The 24,320-nt window shown below is 39.9% G+C and overlaps 1 protein-coding gene and 1 pseudogene across 3 annotated transcripts in view; both read left to right on the forward strand.

Annotated features, from left to right (window-relative positions):
* Il20ra (interleukin 20 receptor subunit alpha) overlaps positions 1 to 23,738 on the forward strand; it is a 38,065-nt gene extending 14,327 nt beyond the window's left edge. For 2 of the 3 annotated variants that reach the window (XM_074073683.1, XM_020180403.2), the window contains 6 exons: positions 6,461 to 6,596; positions 12,257 to 12,435; positions 14,160 to 14,335; positions 15,109 to 15,253; positions 17,106 to 17,245; positions 19,673 to 23,738. In XM_074073683.1, the coding sequence (XP_073929784.1) occupies positions 6,461 to 6,596; positions 12,257 to 12,435; positions 14,160 to 14,335; positions 15,109 to 15,253; positions 17,106 to 17,245; positions 19,673 to 20,473 (1,577 nt within the window). In that variant the 3' untranslated portion in view covers positions 20,474 to 23,738. Of the gene's footprint in view, positions 1 to 6,460; positions 6,597 to 12,039; positions 12,139 to 12,256; positions 12,436 to 14,159; positions 14,336 to 15,108; positions 15,254 to 17,105; positions 17,246 to 19,672 lie in introns of those variants that run through there. The other variant, XM_074073686.1, reaches the window with a different exon arrangement.
* On the forward strand, positions 21,911 to 23,737 carry LOC109697039 (cytochrome c oxidase subunit 7C, mitochondrial pseudogene; annotated as a pseudogene).
* Positions 23,739 to 24,320: the final 582 nt, after the last annotated feature.

Here is a 24,320-nt window from a genome sequence, read left to right on the forward strand (position 1 = left end):
CGATCAGAGAATCAGAGTTGTGCTTCCAGGCCATGAATCTATAGGAACAACTCTGCTTTTCTTACCTATAAATGGGCATTTATACACCTGATAAGGTGTAACTTATTTTCACTTTGGTGTCAATTCAGTTATCTTATGAGTACTAGCAGGTTAGAAAAAATGACTCGTCTCAATTGGAATGTTTATTCAAGATTGTCTTTATGGTTTCCAAACTTGAAATTTTGCCTAATTTTTTTTCAAAGTATTTTTTAAGTCACAAGAGAATGCTACTTATCAAGTTGCTTTTCTTTTTAAACATGCACTTTTTCTTCCTTTAAAACAAAGTGCTAATTCTATTTTTTTATTACTCCTTTGCATCGTTAAAACACATAAAAGGGCAAGGATTCCTTGACAAGTCCCATCTGTCCCTTTAGCTTCCACAGCACAGCACAGCTCTTCCCTTCCCTGAGGAATGAGGCAGCTCTGCTTGACCAAGAGGCCCTCGTCTCACCCATCATCACCTCCAAGCCTCCATTTTGGTGTAAGGTATGCCACCTCCCTGGGGCTGCCGCAATGATGTCCTTACTGGTCTCCACTTCTGCTCTTGTCCCCTTCCAATCTGTTCTCCCTTCTGCAGCAGTCATCTATGTGACTATAAGTAGGCTCATGGCTCCCCCTGCTGACCAAGTCTCACTACTCTCTGAGTTTCTAATCTCCAAACATCTTCCCAGGCTTTGCAGGGACTGGGGACATGAGGACTTTCTCTGGACAAGGCTGTACAGAGTGTCCTCAATATTAAGGTTGAATAACTAGAACACCTCAAAGAGAAAGTCCTCAGACGTGGAGGCATTGGGCTGTTCTGTCTCATAGTCTGATTGTCCTCCTACTGGTTGACAATCTCCTCCCTTGGACTTCTCCAACTTTGTCTTGGCCAGTCTCCACTGTTTTCCAGTCATTCCCATCTTTTGACAGTTCCACGTACTCTATCTACTTGGATGAGCTCTGTCCCATTTTGGGGGTCCCACCCCACAGCTGACACCCAAACATCTCTATCCAAGTAGATTCTGGGAGTCACCACCCTACCATATTCCCTTCCTCTATCTGATCATCAGATTTGTAGGTAGGTATCTGTTGTTTATTCATCATCATTATTTCTTACTTTTTAATGGTGTCTCCCTTCCCTTCTGGGAGCTATATGAGGGCAGGAACATATCTGTCTGCTTACCGTTAGATATCCACAGAATGGGCGTTGGTGTTAGATTCTTATCACTGCTGAAACAAACTTCCACAAATTGAGAGACTTAAAAGCTCAGAATTTATTCCCTCACAGTTCTGGAAATGAGAAGTCAAAACCAAGGTGTTGGCAACACCACACTCCATCTGCAATTTCCAAAAGGGGGCTCCTTCTTTGTTTCTTCCAGCTTCTGATAATCCCAAGCAGGTCTTGGCTTATAGCTGCATCACTCCAATCTTGGCCTCCATCTTTACATGGCATCCTTCCTGTGTCCCTATGTCTTCACACAGCTGACTTCCTGTAAGGACACCAGTCATATGGGATTAGGGGCCCACCTTGCTCCAGTATGACCTCATCTTAATATCTTCTACAACCCTATTTCTAAATATGAGCACATTCTGAGATGTTGGGGGGCAGACCTCAATATACCTTTTATTTGGGGGATGGCACAATTCAACCTATAACAATACTCATAAGTTAAGTTGAAAGATTAAATATGATGACTCGTGAGTTGGTGTTTCTTATCTATTGAGGTAGGATTGACAGTAGGTGTTCCACATGGGAGATAAGGAGCTAAAGCTGAAGGCTAAGGTGAAACTTATCTATGTACACATCAATAAGTTTTACTATACTTTCCACTTAGCAAAGATCCTATCCTTGGCAACTTAAAAGAAAGCAGAAATAGTATCAAACACAATGTTCTACAAGCCCCTACCTTTGTTGTCACCTCAATGTCTGATGAATGTGTCAAAGGAGTAGTTTCTGCTTGCATTCTCTAGAATCAGACATGAAAGGAAATATTCTAACAGAGAAAGGAAAGGTCCTCTTACTATACAATGTTGATTCCAATCTTGCTGACCAGATTGGTATTAAGTATCGTTAATGCATTATTTTATATATTACTATCTTAGAATAATACATGTTTTCCCATTAGCCTTGCCTTGTCTTTGTTTAGATTATAATTGTTTGCAAGCGTGACAGGAAAGGAAGGTTAAGAGTATGTGTTCTAGGCCAGGTGCAGTGGTTCAAACCTATAATTGCAGCTAACAGAGGCAGAGATTGGGAGGACTGCAGTTGGAGGCCAGCTTGGGTAAAAAGTTAGTGAAACCCCCATCTCCACAAACAAGCTGAGTGTGGTGGCATATACTTGTTTTTCCAGCTACACAGGAGGCATAGATAGGAAAATCTCAGTCACAGGCCAGCCCAGGCATAAATCCAGATCCTATCTGAAAAAATAACCTAAAGCCAAAAGGGTTAGAGACATGGCCCAGGTAGAGCACCTGCCTAGCAAGTCAAGGCCCTGAGTTAAACTCCAGTGCCACCACAAAAAGAAAAAGAGTGTGTGTTCTGAAGCCAGCTTCTCCACTTATTAGCTGCATGAATCTGTGTGACTTTAACTTCTCTGTGCTTCAGTTTCCTCATCTGTGTAACAGTCATGATAAAAATAGGACCTACCATGGGGCTGCTGTGAAGATTGGAGGAGTTGATTGCATAAGGCACATAGAACCATGCTGGATGCACAGTAAGGATTCAATAAATGTTTGCAACTATTGTTATTATCTTATACACTAGCCAATTTGTCTCACTCCAACTAAACACTATAACATACAAAGGTTTTCACAATATTCTAAGTCGTATGTGATTTGAGGTCAGGTAATACTATAGCCACTGATAAAACAGGGCCTCTTAGCCTGCCATTTTTAATCATACCCAAAGACGTTTCATGCTGTATTGAAATGAGACCCTGGGCAAGGGAGCAGGCAGTCCATGTGAGAATCCTTATGACTCTTTTTTGCAGAATGGTCAAACCTCACTGTAGTAAGAATCATTTATTCCCATTGGTCAAAGACAAATCATTAAAATTCCATAGTTAACAAAAATTATGACTGATACTGATAAACAGATTATTACAACTCACAGCAATTGATCAATATCCATTTTTGGAAATAAAATTCCTATGAGCCAAGAGACAAGATGTACTGAGCCTGAACCGAGAAAGACGACTAACATGGCTTAACTTGCTCTGATTAAGAAAAAAATGGTTCAGAAATGAGCAGAGCACATCACAACGAGGGCTGTAGTGTCCTGGGGAGATTTAGCGATAAGATGTGACCTACTTTGTTCATTATAGAGCTGCCCCCAAATAGCACTTTGATTCATTGACAAGATGACTCAAAACTGGTACCTTTTCTGCCTAGGCAAATAAAAAACATTGTTAATCTCAAAGAAGATACTATAGAACTAAAGGCTGTGTATTATTTCTGCAGAAATATGCACAAACAACAACATCCGCTTTAAAATGCATTTCTATGAAAAGCGTTTGCTCATTGGGTTTACAATGAGCTTAACTAAGCAATTGGTTTTTATAATCCAAAAAGTTGTTGCTGTGATCCTTATTTCCTATGTAAAAGAAAAACTTCTGGTCCTCATATTTGGGCTTTTAAATTTTTTCTTCATAGAGATAAATTTTAACTATTAAAAAAGATTTTTCAAGATTATTAAAATAGAAGTCATTTATAACCTTACTGGGAAGGAAGGGGAGCATTTTCCCCCTCCAGTTTAATTTTTTTTTAGTGATTGGTCTAATTTACTTTCCCTCATTTTTCAATTCTTCATTATACTCATTCTCTATTGCCATATAACAGATTGCATCAAATTTAACAGCTTAAAACAACACATTATCTCACCCATGTTCTCAGGTCACACACGTGGTCATGCCTGAGGATCTCCCATAAGCATAATATTTGTATAAGTTAAATAATGGGAAAACATGCCAAAACTAAATATCTAAGACTGGTTATGACTTATATCCCAAACTCATGTTACCACAAACCAAAATGTTCCATTTCCTTATCAGGTCTATAAAGCCATGTTTTAGAAATGTCTTTTGTCAGTGGCATTATAATGCACAGTCTATTTTAATTTTATTTCTTGCAAGATGCTAACCACTCTGCACATTGGGGCCATTTAAAAATGTGGAACCATAGCATTTTAGGAATAGAAAGATCTTAGAGATTTTTTATGTTAAAAGTGTCCTCATTTTGAAGGGCTAGAAATGATCATAGTCAATGTTCCCCATTACATCTTCAAAAGTCTAGTTAAAAATTAGGACTTAGTAATGCCACATGTAGTATTAAACCACTTACAATTATTGACCATATATAATCTCCAGAAAATGCCAATTCCAGCTAATACACAGTGTTTCCAAAGACTTCGAAGAATTGAAATGAAAAACATCCAGGCAGACTGTATCCTTTTGAAATTCTCCATACCCCTACCACGCACAGAGCTACACTCACCCTGTGCGGCTGTGGTCAGTTGAGTTAATACTGATTCTCTCTGGGTATTTAACTGTCTTCTTAAAAATAAAGAGTACTAAAGGAAAAAAGAAGGAAATATTACAAACATAGCACACATGTACATACGCACACACATGAACACATACACAGACACACACACTCTCACTCTACCACCTACAGGTTAAAAAGCTTATTTTGCTTCAAATCAGGGTCATATTACAAAGTTTAATTCTAAGATAAATAATTTTTCTTTCTTTTTATTTGGCTTGTGGTAATACAATACATCACAGAGAGCTAATCTTAGCTAAGAGATTACCCTAAGCATTAAGTTAATTCCTTTCTCTGACATTAGTCCCAGCTAATTTACACAAGAATTATAGCCATGGCCAAGAATGGACCAGCTTTCAGTGGCTGAGCTACATTTAATCCTAAATTTGACTTACAATATCAAAATTTGATATTTTCCAGGTTCATTGACTAAAATATTCATGTTTACAATAGGATAAGTTCTTCATAAAACCTGATTGATCATCACTCAGTATTTTGTGATCTCTGCAATATTTTAAATTAATATTTTGATTCCTACATGTTGCCACTAAACTTTTTCATTGATTTTAATTCAAGGATCATCCTTGGGCTGTAGGCATAGCTCAGTGGAAGAGTACTTGCCTAGCATGTTCAAGGTCCTGGGATTCCTTCCTCAGCAACAGAAAAAAAAAAAAAGACAGATCAACCTTATCTACTTTTATAAAAAAAAAAAAAAGAAAGGAACCTCACTTTCTTTTCTAATTTTTTTATAGCTTCTCTACTCTATCATTCCTTTCAGAGAATTCCTACAAATTTAATTTTTCTTAGTGTGGTTAAGCGAACATATCAGTTATTTAATTGAATAATTTAGCTTCTTTCACTGGTTCCTTTTCTGCTTATGGCTTTATCATATGCTTTAACTCCAACCTCAAACTTTGGCCTTCCAGAAGCACCTATCCTAAATTTTATTTTTATATACATAATCATATATGTGAAATTAAATTTTATTTAAATAAAACTGTGGATGTACAAATATAAAGAAAACTTTGCTAGACTTCTCAGTAACTTCTGAATTAGAATAATACCTACATAGACTCAAAACTCTAGCACATTTTTTCATCTTGTTCTTGAAAACAAGCCTCAGCCTGGAAGGTGGTTGGGTAGTTTTTAGCCCATTTTACAAAGAGAAAGTTGGCACCTTCGCAGGGCAGACCCAGACCCTGTGCTCCCACACCCAGCACTCTTTCAGTTTGCAGTGTGTGTACCCATTATGGGATGGAAAATTGGGAGGGCTATCTGCAGAGTAGAATCTCCTGTACAAGTTCCTAATTTTATGTCTATCTCCAAAAAAGGGATTGTTCCAATATCTACTGGTACTAACAAACTATCCCAAAACTTAGCAATTTCAAACATTTTATTGTTTCTCACTTTCCTGTAGGTTGCCTGGGTTTCCAGTGGATGGTTCTGCTGCTGGTCTTATTTGGGATCTCTTACATTCTTATTTGGGGTCCTACATGTAGCTTCAGTCTATGGCAGACAGAGCTGGCATAACCACATTCTGGCCCCTTAGTTGGAAGGCTGGGCTCCGTAGGGACACTAGGACAACTGAGCCTCTCCTTCATGTGACCTCTTGACATGGTCTCTCTTGCAGGTTAGATGTTGTATTATATGGCAACTCAGGACTTTCAAAAGCACCAAAATGGAAGCTTTCAAGCCATCTTCCAGCTTAGTCCAAGTCACTTCTGCCACGTGCTCTTGTTTGAAATGAGTCACAGGTCAGCTTGGGTTCAGTATGGGAGGAAGTACACAGCTCATGAGTACTGGAAGGCAGGCTTATTGGGGCCATCTTAGGAGACCAACTACTTACGACAAAGATAAAGCTTTCCTTTTCCTCCACTAATTCTCTCTACTCCTTTTTCAGTTCCCTGTGTCTCTGGTGGTCTGCCTAAACCTATGAATATCACCTTCGTATCCATAAATATGAAGAATGTCCTACAGTGGGCTCCCCCCGAGGGTCTACAAGGAGTTGAAGTTACATACACGGTGCAGTATTTCATGTAAGCTAGTTCTTCTTCTTTTGGCTGGTTTATAAACACAAGACTCAGATTGCTGTTAGTTGTGCAAAGATAAATCATCTACAGTATTAAATGTTTTGTAAAGGAGAAAATTTTTGGATATTTCATGTTGAGTTTTCTTGATATGTTTTGTTATATTAAATTAGAAAATAGTTATTTCATGGAGCCAGAAGCAATCAGATGTTCAGACAATGGGGAGTCATTTAAATGGATAAAAGAAATTGGTCAAAACATTATTCTCTGACTAAGCAAACAGGCAGTCCATCAACTCAGAAGCGTCTAGGCTTATTAGAATTATGAACATTTGTTGACTGAGTACAGAATTCTGTGCCATAGGCTGTTCTTAATAAACAGAGCAGTGAATGCACAGTTTTACTTTTCACCTCTCCATCAGAACTCATTGCAAGAAAGAATGCAGAACAGATAGGCAATGCCTATCTTCAGAGAACCAAAAGCAATAGCTATAACCCAGCCCACAACCATGAAGCATACTGCCAAATGTCACAGAGTCAGAAGTAAAACACCTGCAGAAACTGAAAGCAAACCTATAACTCTTTAAGCTTCCACAGTGGAAACTAATTTCACAAGAATAAGTCTCACAGGGCTGAGAGTTTGCCTAACACAGGACTGTGCTCATTTAGAATCTCCACCACCAGAAACTGAGGAAATGTCCTCACAGAGCCACGGTCAGTGCCACAGAATATCAGAGAAGGAAGATCTGAAATAGAAATGATGAGGCTCAAGTAACATATCCATTGGGGAGGCCTGGTCACAGCCCAGGAGAAAGCCTGGAGTGAGACAGGTGCAGGACGGGGTAGGGATAGCAATGGCAGGGAGGCAACCCAAGAAGGCTATGACCTTACCTAGCACTATGAGCTGCTCAGCCTCCAGCAGTTTTGAAGGCAGGCAGCTCTCCAGAGGAGAGAATAACATATTGGGTGAGAGAATGTTTGATAGAAACAGAAGTTTAAAATTCTGAAAAGAATAGGCTTGTGGCCTGATGCCTACTTCTACTCCCATTTGCCTAATATTCAGCCAACAAATGGCCACATTCAAAGCATATTAGTCCCAAAGAAATAATCATGGCCTTTATCCGTAATTACTGGAAAAGGGAAAGAGGGAAAAGCTTACAAGTAAAAAATTCCTGTAAAGCTTCCCATGGAAGTCAGAGAAGAATTCAGACAAATCATTGTCCGTATAATACATAAACATGATCGTCAAAGATGGGAAAACATGGAGGATGGTGGATAAAGGAAAATGATGGAGGGGGTGAATTCAGCTATGATGTATTGTAAGAACTTTTGTAAATGTCACAATGTACCTCCAGCACAACAATAATAAACAAGACCCTTAGGTAACATGGAGAATTCTTTTTCTTAAAACTAGTAGACAGAGCTTAGGAAAAAGTTAGAAAGCCAAAATATTTTTTCAAGATGAAAAACCTTCTATACCTAACCGTTATTTGTCGTGAACAGGTAAGAAATATTACCCAAAACTATGTATCATAAATTCATGCTATGTCTGGGAAATTCTAATAAAAACAATAGTGAGATGTACCTTCCTAAATTTAAAAAATGAAATTATTTATGGCCAGCAGAGCAAAGACAAAACTCAAATATGTGGGGGAGGGGGATGGTGAGGGGAATCTGTCTAGCAGCACCCAACATAATATATCTGAGAGAAAGGCAGGTGTGATCCAAGATGCCTAAAAAATTTGGTAGACTTTGTTAAGCAGGTGGGAACTCAAGAAACCACTCTCCTGAGTCCTTCTGGGACAGGTGGACCACAAACTAAAGATTATAACCAGCTAACAGAGATACAGATGAGCCCAAAAGAAGAACTTGGTAATCGCACAGTTACAACAGAAAGACGATGGCTTGCATAGAACAACTTCTAGACGAAAGAGCAATGGGAAACATGGTGATAAAGTTTCCTTGTAACTGTGTGAGCCTACTGTAACAAATCAGATGGAGAAGAACTATAAGTGTACTTGGTTTACATAACAGGAAGATACTAAATGTAATTCAAAATAAAAATACTGCCATCCCTTGACACCCACGGGGGATTGGTTCCCCCCCACACACACATTCCAAAATGCAGATTCTCAAGACCTTTACATAAAGTGACATTATATTTGCATATAAGCCACATGCATTCTCCCATATACTTTAAATCACATCTAGATTGCTTATAATTCCTACTACTAATGTAGGTGCTTTGTAAATAGTTGTGGTACTGTATTGTTTAGGGAATAATGACAAGATGAAAGTCTGTACATGTGCAGTAAAGATGAAGTATTTTTTCCAAATATTGTCAAGCCATACTTAGTTGAATCCACAAATGCAAAATCCACGGATACGAAAGACTGACTGTACTTTATTATTTTAGTAACCAACCTCGATATTTTTCATAATCCATTTCCTTAATTTAAAAGCTTCTTAGGAATCAGTATAACTTGCAGTGATGAAATATTTGAGCAATTTCTATAATTTTACTTCAATTTCTTTTTTCTACTACAGTTCAAATCAAGATACAGTTATTACTTTATTAGTGCCATATCCATGGAGTAATCTAATTTTCATCTATCTATTCAGCTACCTACTCATTCTTCTGTTTATGTAGAAGCAGGAGAAGAGGTCCACACTCATATTTCGGGGTAATGGGTCTCAGGGTGATTTATTTTTCTCTGGATTATACTTTTCTGAATTGTTTAATGATTTGGATTCTTTTTAAAAGCACATCCCACATTTATAAAAAAGAATAGCTATTTTTGTCATTAGGAAAAAGACAAAAATAAAGGCCATGAAAGCCAGTGAAAGACTTCACTGTGAAAGGGGCCACTCACAATGACCTCATTTATGTAGAACCCATTGTCTGTGTCCAAGGAGAGAAGATCCCAGTTCTGAGAGAGAAATGGCTCATGCACACACACTCACTTCTTTTCCCATTAGGTGGAGCAAACAGCCTACTCTGTCCTCTGTATTTTTATGTTGTTTTAGAAAGGACTTTTAAAAAATAGAATCATTCCTGCTCTGTGAGAGCAAATGATTTAGATTGTGCAACTTTTTAAAAAGAATAGTTAAAAAGCAGATTGCCTTATAGAAGTTCTGACATGCCTATGCATGTGGAAGGTGGAGAGGAACACAGGGCTGGTATTCCACTGCCAGAGGGTGCCCAGTGCAGCCTGGGGTCACTCAGTACTGGGTCCCTGGTCAGGCTGTGTAGCTAGCTGGGTAAGCTGAGGCAATTTACATGCTTTTCTACTTTTGAGTGGTTTGATTCCAAGGTGAAATTTTAACAAAAGCTTAAATTATATCTACCAAAGAACTTACTGCACAAAACAATACATAGTGCCAAAACCACAAGTTCTGGCATCAGGGAAAACTGGTTCCAATCTCAGGTATGCCTTTTATTAGTCATGTGAACTTGAATGAATCCCATAATCTTGCTGAGTTTCAATTTCCTGATCTTTAAAATGGATGAAAATAATGGAACCTTCTCCTAGGAACATTATGTAATTCAATGAGATAAAGTTTGCAAATCCTGAGCACTGGTCTCTGCGTGGAACAGGCAGTTGACAGGTGTTTGCTGAGATTACTAGAAATACTCAGAGACCCCTGAGGTTTCCCACAAGACTTTTTGCCATGGATATGAATCTTTACTAGAATATCTGTTGAATGAATCATTGTATATCTTTCATTCAGAATCCAATAAATTACATTTTCTTCTTGGTCAGCAAGAGAAGTCTGAGGAGGGAAGGTCCAAGAAGCAATAATAAGTTCTTCAACCCTCAAGTCAAGACTTGGTGGGTCAAGAAATCAATTCTGAGTAACATAACTAGCATTTTTTAGTAGAAAGGAATGGCCTAGTGTGGAGTGCATGAAATGGAAGATGATCAAATGACGATGGCATGCAGTGAAGCTCGGGTATTATCTTGTAAAACATTTGGTTTTGTATAATAACTATATGTATGTTTTGTGAGCTGAGTCAAAATGTATAATGTATTTTTTTATCCTGGTTCATAGTCAAAAGAGTTTGAAAACCCCTAGGAAGTGTTGGATCCAAGTCACTTGGATGGAGACCTTGGTCAACAAAACCTGACTGCAATCTAGTGTCTTTTGGCAGGCACGGTACTTACAGAACTGAAGCCATTTGCCTTCAGAACTCTGTTGCAATGTCCTGGAAAGGGAAGACATCCTTAAACTTTGGCAATACTTGAAAAAGATGCCATAGCTTCCTTGTCGAGATGTGTTCTTCTGGCGACTTTTGTGATGCCTGTTAGTCCCCCTTTCCTCTTCATCGCCTATTTCCAAATCTATTTTGTGCCTACCCTTCAAACACTCCTGAAGTTTGCTTTGTGTCCATAGACAGTTCATTTATGCCTATGGGCAATTTATGCCACTGACTCCAAAATCTCTACCTCCCACCCACACCTCTCTCTGGAATCCATTGCCTACTGACCATCTGCTAACTCTCACATACCTCAGCATGCCAACCCCGAACTTACCATCTTTCCCTCACCCTATCTCTCCCTTCCCCACTTCCCTAACCCACTCTTCTTTGGTGCTTTTTGTCTTGGTAAATATTACCACATTCCACCCATTTGGCCCAGAGACATCATCCTTAATCCCTCTGAAACCTTCATTTACCTTGTGTCTTACATGCACTCAATCACCAAGGCCCGATCGCCAATATTTTTTGTCGTGTCCTCATTCATTCTACTGCCACCATTTTTGTTCAAGACACCTATATCTCCCACCCAGACCACTTCAGTATCCTCTTAACTGCTCCCCAGTCCTGCCACTTTCAATCCATTACATTCTCCATGCGACCTCAAGCCATGCTGTCCCCTAACACCCCTGACTTAATCTCTTCAGTAGCCTCCGTGTGACCCTGTCTTTTCCACTGGCTCCTCACATGTTACTAAAGTGCTAGACTGCAGTCTCTTTTTATTTATTTTTTTCTTTTCTCCTCTTATTTTAACATTTTTGCAGTCTCTTTCACCTGAAAAGTGCTAAAAAATATTTTCCTTTATGTTTGTTATGAATGGTTTGTTTTTAACAAAGAAAAGAAAAAAACAGTATGAACAACCTAGTCAATATCATTGCCATCATCATCACTGTAATTACTGAAATTGCAGATTTTGGCATGTCCTGCAACCTAGTGAATTTTCCTCCAAACTCTTAATGCCTATGAGATTTTTGAAATTTTATGAGAATGTCAAGGTAATTTTTCTGCCAAGAAGAAAAATGACTAACTTTTCTTAAAACAACCCATCAAAGTGACCTCATATACATAGTGAACTAAACACTTAGATAATTATGGAAGAATTGATCACACAGTATATAAAAAATTTTACTGTAGCTGAGAATAAAAAAGTCAAATACATGCTTTCAAAGTGCACTCTCCACAATATAATTCACAGAAAAGAAAGGTGATTACAGAAACTCTGACTCATGCTCCTGACAGCTAATGAAAAAAACCGCCAGCAGCAAAAGTGGATTCTTTTTTATCTCAATGACAGGTACTTTTGTTCTTCTAAAGAGAAGGTCTTCCATTCAATTTTATATAATGACTGCTTTTTTTTAATTATAAAGCATAGAGGGCACCTCATTATTAATTCATAGTTTCCCTCCTGGCAGATACGGGCAAAAGAAATGGCTGAGTAAATCCAAATGCAAAAATATCAATAGGACCTACTGTGACCTTTCTGCTGAAACCTCTGACTATGAGCACCAATATTACGCTAAAGTTAAGGCCGTGTGGGGAACAAATTGCTCCAAGTGGGTTGAAACTGGACGGTTCTATCCTTTTTTGGAAAGTAAGTAATGCCATTGTTGGTTAAACATGTATTAATATAAAGCTAATCTGACCCCATGGTGTGACAGTCTTGGCCTCTTAGACCACCTTGCTTGGCTCTGTTCTGAGTAGCCAGTCTAGGTGCTTCACCTGGCTGGGCCTCAAAGTCTCATCTGTAGAGTGAAAGGTGGCTAAGAGATCACTCCTGGATCCAAAATTAAGGCTAGATACCAATTATATCAAATTTTGACTTTGCTTTACCATTGAGTAGAGGCTGTGTCCTGTGAGGAACAACTAACTCATTTTTTGATGTTGTGGGTTAATGAATCATTGATATGTGTTCTGAAGTTTGACTGAAGAGTGCTCTGATCACCCAACTGAGCCTCTTTCTATTATAAACTTGGTAGTAGGGTGTTGTCATTTCAAGGTGTAGCTCAGAATTAAGACAACATCTTCCTGTTGTTTGCTTTTATAATTTGCCTTCCCTCAATCTGTGGCTGACTCAGACGTAAAGGACTCAGGCATGACCAACCACAGTGAACTCTAGAAGCCTGGGAGCTGTGCCCTTCCCAGTGCTCTGCCAGATCTGAAGTTGCCAAACTATGGCCCTTGAGCCAGATCCAGCCCCCCTACTTTATGTTTTTCTACAAGCAATGAGCTAAGAATGCTATTTATATTTTTTAAAAATCAAAAAGAAGAATGTTGTGTGACATGAAAATTGCATAATACTCAAATTTCAGTGTCTATTCAAAAATAAAATTTTATTGGAACACAAGCCATGCTCATTTGTTTACATAGTTACTTATGTCTGCTTTTGTGCTCTAACTGGAGTGGAGTGTCTCTGTAATAGAGATCCTGTGCCCTGCAAAGTCTACAACATGTACTCTCTGGACCTGTATGATAGATACAAGTTTACTGGCCTCTGTTTGAGATCATTTGAATCACATCTTTGATTTTCCCACTTATCAAATCATGTTAATGCTATTTATCACCAACTTTTCAGGCCACAGGAATGTTACAAATGCTTTTGATTGTAGTTACCATCATCAAGTTCCATGTATGCAGGTGACTAGAAACTAAGTAAATGCAACATTATGAAATGATCATTTCAAGATTTGGTATAACTTGGGCCCAACTTAGTACTTTTTTTTTTTTTTTTTGGCAATACTAGGGTTTGAATTCAGGGCCTCTCTCCTCTCTTGCTAGGCAGGTGATCTAAAGCTTGAACAATGCCTACAGCTCTTTTTGCTTTGGTTATTTTGGAGAAAGGGTCTCACTTTTTGCCCAGGCTGGCTTGGACCATGATCCTTCTATGTTAAGCTTTGCACTGCCACTGGAATGACATACATGTGCCACCACATATGTCATCCAGGTTTTTTCTGTTGAGATGGAGTCTCCCAAGCTTTTTTACCTGGGTTTGGCCTACAGCTGCAATCCTCCTGATCTCAGCCTCCTGCATAGTTTGGAATGACAGGCACACATCACCACACCCAGTTACTGGTTGAGATGGGGTCTCACTTTTTGCCTGGGCTGGCCTTGGACCTCAGTCCTCCCAATCTCAGCCTCCCAAGTAGCTGGGATAACAGGTTTGCACCACCAGCACCTGTCTCTGCCTTAGTAGATTTTGAGGCATCTCCTATAAGAAGGCAGTTTGGGTCTTTGATCCAAGCAGGACTGTATTGTAACATTATCTAAGAAGATTTTTCACATCTGAACATGACAATACCCTCTCCCCTCTTCTTTAAGCACAAATTGGCCCACCAGAGGTTTCCCTGACTACCGGTGAGAAGTCCATTTCTATTGTCCTGACAGCTCCAGAGAAGTGGAAGAGAAATCCAGAAGACAGTTCCGTTTCCATGCAACAAATATACTCCAATCTGAAGTACAATGTGTCCATGTATAACACTAAATCAAAAAGAATGGTAAGCCTGATTTGGGATGGGGCATGGAATCTAAGTACCACTTTCTGAAGCTAACCCTGGAACAAGCAGCCCTGGTGTTTTGATTCTTTGTAAAGATCCAGGCTCTACGCCATTTAAAAGAGATGCTGTACCACATTTTCCTTGCAAAAACCTTCTGTTTATAGTACATGATGTTGCTACTGAAATGTAGAGAAGCAGTATACTTCACTTTGACAAAAAGCTTTTACTTGTGTAACATCTCTTACTCAGTCTCCAAGGAGAATTAAAAAATGTAGGCAAGCCAGGCATGGTGGTACATACCTGTAATCCCAGCTACATGGTAAATATAAATTGGAGGATCTCAGTCAAGACTGGACTGGGCAGAAACACTAGACCATATCTGAGAAAAATAGCTACAAGCAAAAAGGGCTGGAGGAGTGACTCAAGTTATAAAGCACTAGCAAGTGCAAGGCCCTGAGTTCAATCCCCAGTACTGCCTAAATGGATATATATATCTCATATATATATATATACATATATATATATATATATATATATATATGAGAGAGAGAGAGAGAGAGAGAGAGAGAACGTTATCAAGGACACAGGACAAAGTTAGTAAGAAATCCATCCCTGTGATATTATTGAAACTGTCCCTGGAAACAAACAAACAAAAGGCATACAACAATTGTAAAGGCTCCAATGCTATCGCAGTCTTTTGTTTCCTTCTGGAATTGTCTGGGGTGGTCCCAGGATCTTTGGCTCTAATGGCTGTTGGCAATTCCCTGCCCTAGTGGTCCCAGTGTATCACCAACCACACGCTGGTGCTCAGCTGGCTGGAGCCCAACACTCTGTACTGCATCAGCGTGGAATCCTTCGTCCCAGGGCCCCCTCGCCTCACTCGGCCTTCTCAGAAGCAATGTGTCAGTACTTTGGAAGGTAAGCTTTGAAACTCTGGCCTGCTCTGAGGAAAGAAGTCTGATAAAGCAAAAGGCAGTCCAGACAGGGTTTTGACAAATTCATCTCTAAGAGAAACAGGTGCATTCAAAGCCAGAAACAGCTATCACCCAAATTCATTGAACTGCCACTGCGCTTGGCCAATGTTGGGGGACTCTCGATAGGATCCCATGTCCACTACCATCAGTCCTGCGAGGTCAAAGGGCTTTCCTGCCTTGAGAAATAATATTTAAGAACTTGTATACATGTCTTTTTTCTTCTTTACAGTTGTAATTGCTCTAACCAACAGAAGTTCATTGAACTTCAAAAACACCCAGCTATTTCCTTGTGAGAAGCAAAGTATTATCCTGAAGACAATTTAAAGCAAAACTCTTTTTTTGCTCCCATTGGAAATTACAAATTACAGGCTTTTCGTTTGCATAAGGTTATCACTTATAGGGGAGGTCTAGGATCAGCAAATCCATGATCTTCCTCTCACAGTTACTCTCTTTCCTTTGTCTTTGACTCCTTCTTGTGTTTTCTGAGCTAGGCTGCAGGGAACTGTGGTCAAGATATCTATCCCTACTAGGGGACCTGGGGTTTTGAGCACATATTTATTTAATCTTTTTGCCCCCAGAGTGAGTAGAGGTTGAGCTCAAGCCCTGAAAATTGAAAATAAGTCCTAAGGTTTGCCTACAGCCAATGACTTTGTATCCTCTATTCTTCTGCTTCTCCCTTCCAACAAAAGCTCCAACCTTTTTGCCCCTGGCCCTTGTTCTTTCCCTAGCTCTGAATGGAAATCCATGGGCTCACTTTTCCTCTTTTGCCATATACCTCCCCTTCAAAAGGAAACTTTCCCAAGGAAAAGACAGGGAATATTGTGAATGCATAGGAAAAGTAACAAGCTTTATTGTTGAATCCCTGCCCTTATCATCCTTTTTCCTTTAAAATGAAGAGTTCTCTACCATAAAGCAAATAAAACAGAAATGCCAAGCAAGGGGAAAGCAAAATAAAGCAGACTGAAGAAATCATTTTTGTGTTGGGAAAAAGTGTTGTGTTTACAAATAGCTTGATCAGTGCCAAATTGTAGGAGTGAATTTCCAGTGGAAATCATTTACTCTGTTGGCAGAAACCAAGCAACTAAGCACAGATTACCTTAGATACTTCCCAGTAAGCAGATGGAGCCCACTTTCTCACCAGTGTACGAAAAGGAACAAAAATAATAGGGTGCCATTTCTGGTTCTGACCTTTCCTGTGATACCCTACCCATTAGATCACCAAAGATAACTTTCCAACCCACTGCTTTCTAAAACCTCAGTATTCCTTTTTGGAGACTGTTCCTGGAAAATATCTGTGCTCCCCCTAGTCCCATGACATGCTTGCTGTGTAAAGAATACCCTAGAGCTTTTGTCATTTGTGCTAAATTTACATACATTCTTTTTCTACTGCTGTATTAGTCAGAATTCTCCAGAGAAACAAAATCAATAGGACAGATAGGAGAGAGAGATTTTAAGGAGTTGGCTCTTGTAACTGTGTAGATTGGCAAGGCCAGTCATGAATCTCAAAGCCAGACAAAAATTGATAGAATATCTGATGGCTTGGATTAGTGTAAGGTATTCTTACTATAAAGATGTGAGCTGAGTCCAGGTGATTCCTTATAACCATCTATTGTCAGAAAGATGAAGAATTCAGAACCCCTTACAACATTAGTTCAAGTTTCTCAATCCATGGGTGAGGAAACTGAGCCTCTGAATGTAGTGATCCATCCAATGTCTTTGACAGCACCCGTTTCCCACCACACAAAATCACAACTGTCCAATTCTCCCACACACACTGCTTTTTTTTTTTTTAACAGATCAAACATCAGGATTAAAAGTTAAAATCATCTTCTGGTATGTTTTGCCCATATCTGTTACCATATTTCTTTTTTCTGTGATTGGTTACTCCATCTACCGATATATCCACGTTGGCAAACAGAAACACCCAGCGACTTTGGTGAGTGCTTGGAATGGGGGGAGTCTCTTATAACAGCAATATGCTCCAGGAGGATAGAAAAGGAGATGCTAGAACAAATACATTTCTATCTGAGGACAGAGTGGATTTAAATTTAATAGTCAATGAATTAAAAAAAGCGCATCCTGTGCTAGGAGTATAGCTCAGTGATGGAGCACTTGCCTAGCATGTGTGAGGTCCTGAGTTCCACCTCCAGCACTGCAAAAAAAAAATAACCAAAGATAAAAATTCTTTAGCTTTGAAAATATTTTATATTTAATGATCAGATTAGACAAGATCATGGGGTACACAGATAAATTAAGTCATGATCCCTATCTTTCTTAAGGTTCAAACCTAGTCAGGAACTGGAATTTCAAAATTATTCATGAACGCTATAAAGAAAGCAGGCAGTTGGGACTTGGAGGTACAAGTCCCAACTTGTACCTCCAACTCCCTGCATTGGGAATCAGTTCTCATGCTAGTTTGGTTAGAAAATGAGAGTTAGGACACTTACCACAGGCAGGAGAAACAGCAGGGCAAAGGAGGGAGGGAGGTGTGTGGAAAGTCACATCATGACTCTGCATATGGTTCATGAGGAGGACTGGACTGGAAAGCAGGTGTTGGGCCAGGCCTAAGATGCATGGGCTTCATTCTGTTGTCAAAGAAGATTCTCAGTAAGGCTTTTAGCATTGTCATTGTCATTGTCAGTGTTGTGTTGTGGATTCAACTGGATATTAGTTCTAGGTCAACTTTAAGGGGAATAAGACTAAAAACAAGAATAGACTTGGGGGGCTACGACGGTTATGTAGGGGAGAGAAAATGACAATCCAAAAAAGGAGAGTGAGACATCAGGGTAGAGATGAAATGGAAACACTTAGGAGGCCATGGGCAGGACTCAATCATTCATAGCAAGGAGAATAAACAAACAGAGGGCAAAAAAACCAAATGGCTGGATGTTGGTTTGCTAGAAGGTTCTGAAAGACCAAGCAGCACCTGTTCAACATTAAAATTTTTGCTTGGGAATTAAAAGACGTGTTCACCATACATACTTTTGTTGTGTTAGTTCCATGTGTACATTTTTATGTTATCCTCCTGGCATTTAGGGTTTTGCATTAGCTTTTTGTGGGGAGGGTGGCTCAGAACTGAGGTTTGAACTCAGGGCTTCACACTTGCTAGGCAGGCACTCTCCTGCTTGAGCCACGTCTCCAGCCCTTTTTGCTCTGGTTATTTTGGAGATAGGGACTCACACTTTTGTCCAGGCTGGGCTAGGATCCTCCTATTTTAGACTTCCTGCTGTAGCTGGAATGACAGGCACATGCTACCCCATTCTAGCCTTTTTCCATTGATATGGGGTTTTGCAGTGTGAGCCACTGGTGTCTGGCCATTAACTTTTTAATGGCACAGGGAGACCTATCCTGGGAGGAAAATTCACGGGAGAATTGACTTTGTGTGATTTTTTTAAACTGAAAATTTTATAAAAGAATGAAGCTGAGGGTCCTCTTTTGTAATGTTAAATGAAATTGCACCTTAAAGTGGCAATATGGGTTGTACCTTAGCTTATCACTGACTGATGTTTTCTTAAATAACAGACATCTTCCACACTCCCCCAGCAAAATTATTTGGTAGCACTGGGATTTAAACGCAGGGCCTCACACTTGCTAAGCAGGGGCTCTTAACACTTGAGCCACTCTACCTGTCCTTTTTTGTGAGATAGGGTCTCACAAACTATTTGCCTGGGGGATCCTCCTGAACTCTACCTCCTGAGTAGTTAGGATTACAGGCGTGAGCCACTGGCACCTGGCTCCCCCAGATAATTTGAATCTCCAGTTCTAATCCCTGACATGATTTAGAGGTTCCCTAGGCCATACAATAGCAGATGAAGTTCCTGTTTTGGCCTTATCCTAGCAAGATTACTGCCTCGAAGGAGGTATAAAAAAAAATCATCGTTACCCATGTCCTTATCTACCTTTCTATATGTGGTTTTCAAACCTATCCACAATTCATGTCCACAGCATATGCAAGAAAGGATTGGTAGCCCAGGCAACCCCTGTTTATAAACAAGTACAGAGTAAGCTGTAATTAACAAAGCAATTTCATGAATTCTGTCTTCATTTTTGCTACCCTTCCTCTGGCAAGAAGTCTAATTTTACAGAATTAAAAAGGTTTAAGAAATTAAGCAACTCACCTGCAATCTGTTAACCAGTAAGAGGGGCAGCCACCCTGATCTCCACACTGGATAGGCCACGTGGGAACCACAGTCACCTCTAATCACATTTTGTGGTTCTCCCCTTTCCTTCCACATATTTTCTAAGCATACCTTAGTAAGAATAGATCTTTCAAACTATCTGGTGACGCCATAAATTCTTAGCAGCTGTTTTTAATGTCTCTTTGAAGTGAAAAGGTGAAAATCATTCTCTTTTCTCTTTATAGATTTTGATTTATGGGCATGAATTTGACAAAAGATTCTTCATGCCTGCTGAAAAACTCGTGGATAACTTTATTGCCCTGAATATTCTGGATGATTCTAAAGTTTCTCAGAAGGAAAGGCTCAACAAAAGCAGGGATGGACTCAACCTTAATGATCCTGAGTCCTGCCAGAGCCCAGAGCCCCATCCAGAGGTGAAGCACTTGGGGTACACTTCACATGTCATGGAAATTCTCTGTGACACTGGGGACAGCAGCAGAGGTGCTTCCCTGACCCAGCAGGAGTGGCTGGGCAGCTCCAGACCCACCACTGAATATGAGTACAACGTAAGAGCTGACTTAGGCCTGCGGCTCACAGATCACCAGCTTAGTGTGCAGGAGGAGGAAGCCAGGCAAGGAAGTTCATCCGAGCCACAGGCAGCTCTGGCAAATGGGGACCAACAAATGCCACTGTATTCCTACACCCTTCAACTCAGTGACTTAGGCTACATGGCCCAGGAGTACACAGGCCCAGAAGAGGGGCTACAAGAAGAGCCATCGACAACACTGGTTGATTGGGACCCTCGGACTGGCAGGCTGTGTATCCCTTTGTTGTCTAGCTTTGACCAGGACCCTGAGGGCTGTGAACCTTACAAGGGTGGCCCTCTCACAGGAGAGGGCCTTTTGTCTAGACTCTATGAGCAGCAGGTCCCAGACAAACCACCAGAAGAAAATGAAAACTATCTCATGCAATTTATGGAGAAATGGGAGTTATGTGTACAAATGGGAAACGAACCGAGACATTCCTTTGCCGGACCCCTCCTGTGACAGGGCGTGTAAGTGCCAACAAACAGTGAACCATTCAAATTAGTGAACCTCTGGGCTCGGATTGGCCAGCATTGGAGAACGACTTGCCTCTCTCAGTTCTTCTTACAGTCATTTGGCCTGACCTCCTTTCAGTGGTTGGCTTATGCATGCAGGTCTCTTCAAATGACAGTGGGTCCCTGGAGTTCAGGGACCCCACCACTGCTTTAGACAGAGTCAGATTTCCGGGAATATTTGTCAGATAGGATTTATTAAGGAAGCTGTACTGTGGCCACTCTGCTTATTCTTTTCTAACAAGCATCCTTCTCCAATTATTTTCTTGGTATTAGCAGGCATATATAACACTGTAAAAGCTGTTTCATAAAGGTCATTTGTTTTACAAATACTACTTTTCCAGAATTTTTGAGTCTGAGAATGAAAGATATACAGGTACCACTAGGTTGGTACCTGTGTACTCAATCCTGATAACACGTGTTTACAGTGAGCAAATCAAGCACAACCCCTCATGGAATTTGATGCTTGTGTCTACCTTAAGAGGCAGTATTTCACATTTTATGAGTATTTTTGGAGTGTGACTATAAATGATTATTTTTCTGGAGTCAAGAAAATGCCCTTGGGATAATTCAATAGGGGCTTTTTGTGGTTCCCTCAAAACTAACCCAAAAGAAAATGCTACATTTTATAATAAAGTAGTACATTTTACTTCTGGAATTGTGTTGTTGGAAAGATATTTACATTATTGTGAACTAGGGAGCACTCAGCGATTGAAGCACTTTGTTACTATAATTAAATATTCTACTGGGGATGGGCTGTTTTTTGGAGTCTCTTTGGAAGATGTATGAAAGAACATCATCTATCCACATTACAGTAAAAGCAGTAAGCAAACACAGGACATAGAAAAGAAGTCAGTTAAAGCAATATGGACAGAGGAGTTCATTAAACGCTAAAGTAATTTATGATGAGAAATAAAGTATATCATAAAACAATACTTTCCTCGTTAAATGCAAGTAACTGTTACCCCTCTCTTTTGCCAGTGAAAAAAATTAAATTCTACAGTACACTAAAATGTGACAATCTATAAAGTTGAGTTAAAAAAATTAAATTCTACAGTACACTAAAATGTGACAATCTATAAAGTTTGAACGAAATTACTGATATTTCGTTCCTTTCACTCTACAGAAACAGCAACATCATACAGCTTACCTTAATAGATATTTGTTTTTGTCAGGAACTCATCATCTGCTAATGCTCCTTCAGGAAAACAAATTATTATCCATATTTCCTATTTTTTAGACAGGCAGATGATCCTGGTAAGAGAGATTGATTGTAGGGTCATGGTCTTTTGCAATTATCCACAAATCCAAACAGTTTCTGATTTAATGGTTGAATTTGGAACATAATTATATTAATTGGAGTGTTCTGTTCTTGATCTTTGTAGAAATGATTCTGCTGGTTTTGAAGAACCAATTTATAACACAAACTGTAGAAGAAGTTCTGGAGTGGGTGAGGAAGACTTGTTATTAAGAGCAAAAAAAATTGATGATAGTTTGCCTTATTAATTTCATTTACAAAGTATTTATTGAGTGCCTACTACATTCTTCAGTGCCCTTGTCTATGAGGTATAAATAACAACCTCCTCAGGGTTGTTTTGAGGATGGAAAGACTTAGACTATAGAAGGCACTGACAGCCCTGAACGCCATATAATGTCATCGTCATTGTTAACTGCCAGGTGACACGCTTAGCACCAGAAAGCAAAGCCACTTGGGTGCATGACTGTTTTGATTCAAACACAGACCTTACCTAACTTTGTTTTTCTTACCCGAAAGTACAATAGTAATTTGCTTCCTACTCTGTGCATTCAGATTGAAATCCTTCCATGGCTGAGCCACATTTTCTAGCTTTGTAAAAAGAAATCTAATTGAGTTGTTTTTTCCGGCTCTTGTCAGTCTAGGTACATCAGAAGTACTGAACATTTCTCTAATTCTGCTCCTTGCAACGTGTGCACTCACAGAGATATATTCAGACAGTGTCTGGCTTAGCAAGGGATCAACTTAGGATTTGTCAACTTTTCCATAGTGCAAAAACATATACACTCAGTAGAAACCACACTTCAAATTTTGAATTGTGATCTTTTCCCAGGCTACACATATGGGACATGATCCTCTCTCCTAATGTGGGGCAGTGGCAGTGAGCCACAGCTCCAAGTCAGCCATATAATCCCGAGGAGAAACCATCAACACTCTTGGGTTGCACTGACTTACCGTGTTCTGGAGGTTGGTGTGTACTACAATTGGGATGATTTCCTCCAAGGCCCATATGTTAAAGGCTTTGTTCCCAGGGGCACTATTAGGAAGTACTATGGACTTAGAAGGTGGGGCCTATTGGGAGGTTCTTGGGTCATTGGGATGTGCCCTTGAAGGAAACTGTGGGAGCCAGGTCTCTCAGTCTTTGATTTCTGGCTTGTGCCATGAACACTGGCTCCCATGTGCACTCCTACCATGGTATGCCACCCTAGAAAAAGGCCCAATCCCATAAGGCTACCCATTCTTGAGCTCAAAACTCTGGAACTGTGAGCCAAAATAAAACTCTCTTGATTTTGTAAGTAGCCTGTGTCAGGTATTTTGTTATGGTGACATGAAACTGACTAATACAGCATATAGTGTACAGATTCATTTTCAAGTTATATTTTTAGCTTTTAGTAGGTTTATGAGGACATAACCCCATCATAAGTCGAGGCACATTTGTACATTCAAGCACAAACTTATGATAGACATTTCTTGTAAGGGAAAGTAACATCTTCTTAGAGGTAGCATATCTATGTGGGACGCAGCTGTCATGTATCCTGACTTTTATGGCCAGTCCTCACCCTCTCCTCTTCTCCCTCATAGACTCCATCCCTAGGTATGAGGCTTGGTGGAGCTGTGAAGTTGAAGTGTCAGGGTCTTTGACAAACATCACTGGTGCCATGATGAGCCATTCCTCATGTCTAGGATTTCACATGAATGAAACATCCTTGTGAGGAAATGAGGTTAGTTAGTGCACCCATTTCTTCCACCTTTCTCCTTTGCACAACGGCATCGTGTTGGGGCAGAGCATCTGGAGGTTCAGACTTCTGTGGTCTCAGAGCCACCATGAGGAGGGCCCTGGGAAGAATCTGCCATTTTCAGTGGAAAACGTGCTGATTACTCATTATGATGATCTTGTACTTTGGATCTGGATTTGCTACACCTTTCTTTATAGTATGACACCAAATGCTTAAGAAATAAGGGTGTTTAATTCATCCATCTAACAGATATGAAGAATATTTTAAGAAGTGGTCTCTTTGGAAAATGAATCAAACTCTTGGACTCTTAGAGAAAATCATATATGTTTGCAAAGAAACTCATGACGTGGAAAAAGAAAAAAACAAACAACACCCATCTCTTAGTGGCTCTATTTCCATAGCCCATAAATCCTGAACAACTGATGAATGAAGATGGCACCCCTGGAAAGTGAGTGAAACCAAGTGTCACATCTTGCCCATGAGAAGAAAGTAGATGAAGGGAACTTGCTCCCACAGCCAGCAACAGCAGAAAGATCTTGTGTCCCCAGGCTGCACTCTGATCCAAGGAAATCGGAACAGCAAGGAAAAACTCTTTGTGCAGCCTGCAGCACAGGTCTGCTCCACAGTAAGTCTAATGAGAACATTAAACAGAGGTGGTTATCATGGACAGGTGCACCTGGGCCATAAATCAAATTCTTTCTGCTCCACGCGTTACCACCCCCACATCTCGCAGATGAATTTAAGCTAAATTATCTTACAGCTGCTTTTCTCTCTTTTCCCTTTTTGGTTTCCCACGTTGTATCAAC

This window comes from Castor canadensis, chromosome 1 (assembly GCF_047511655.1).
Source record: "Castor canadensis chromosome 1, mCasCan1.hap1v2, whole genome shotgun sequence".
NCBI classification, from domain to species: Eukaryota; Metazoa; Chordata; class Mammalia; order Rodentia; family Castoridae; genus Castor; species Castor canadensis.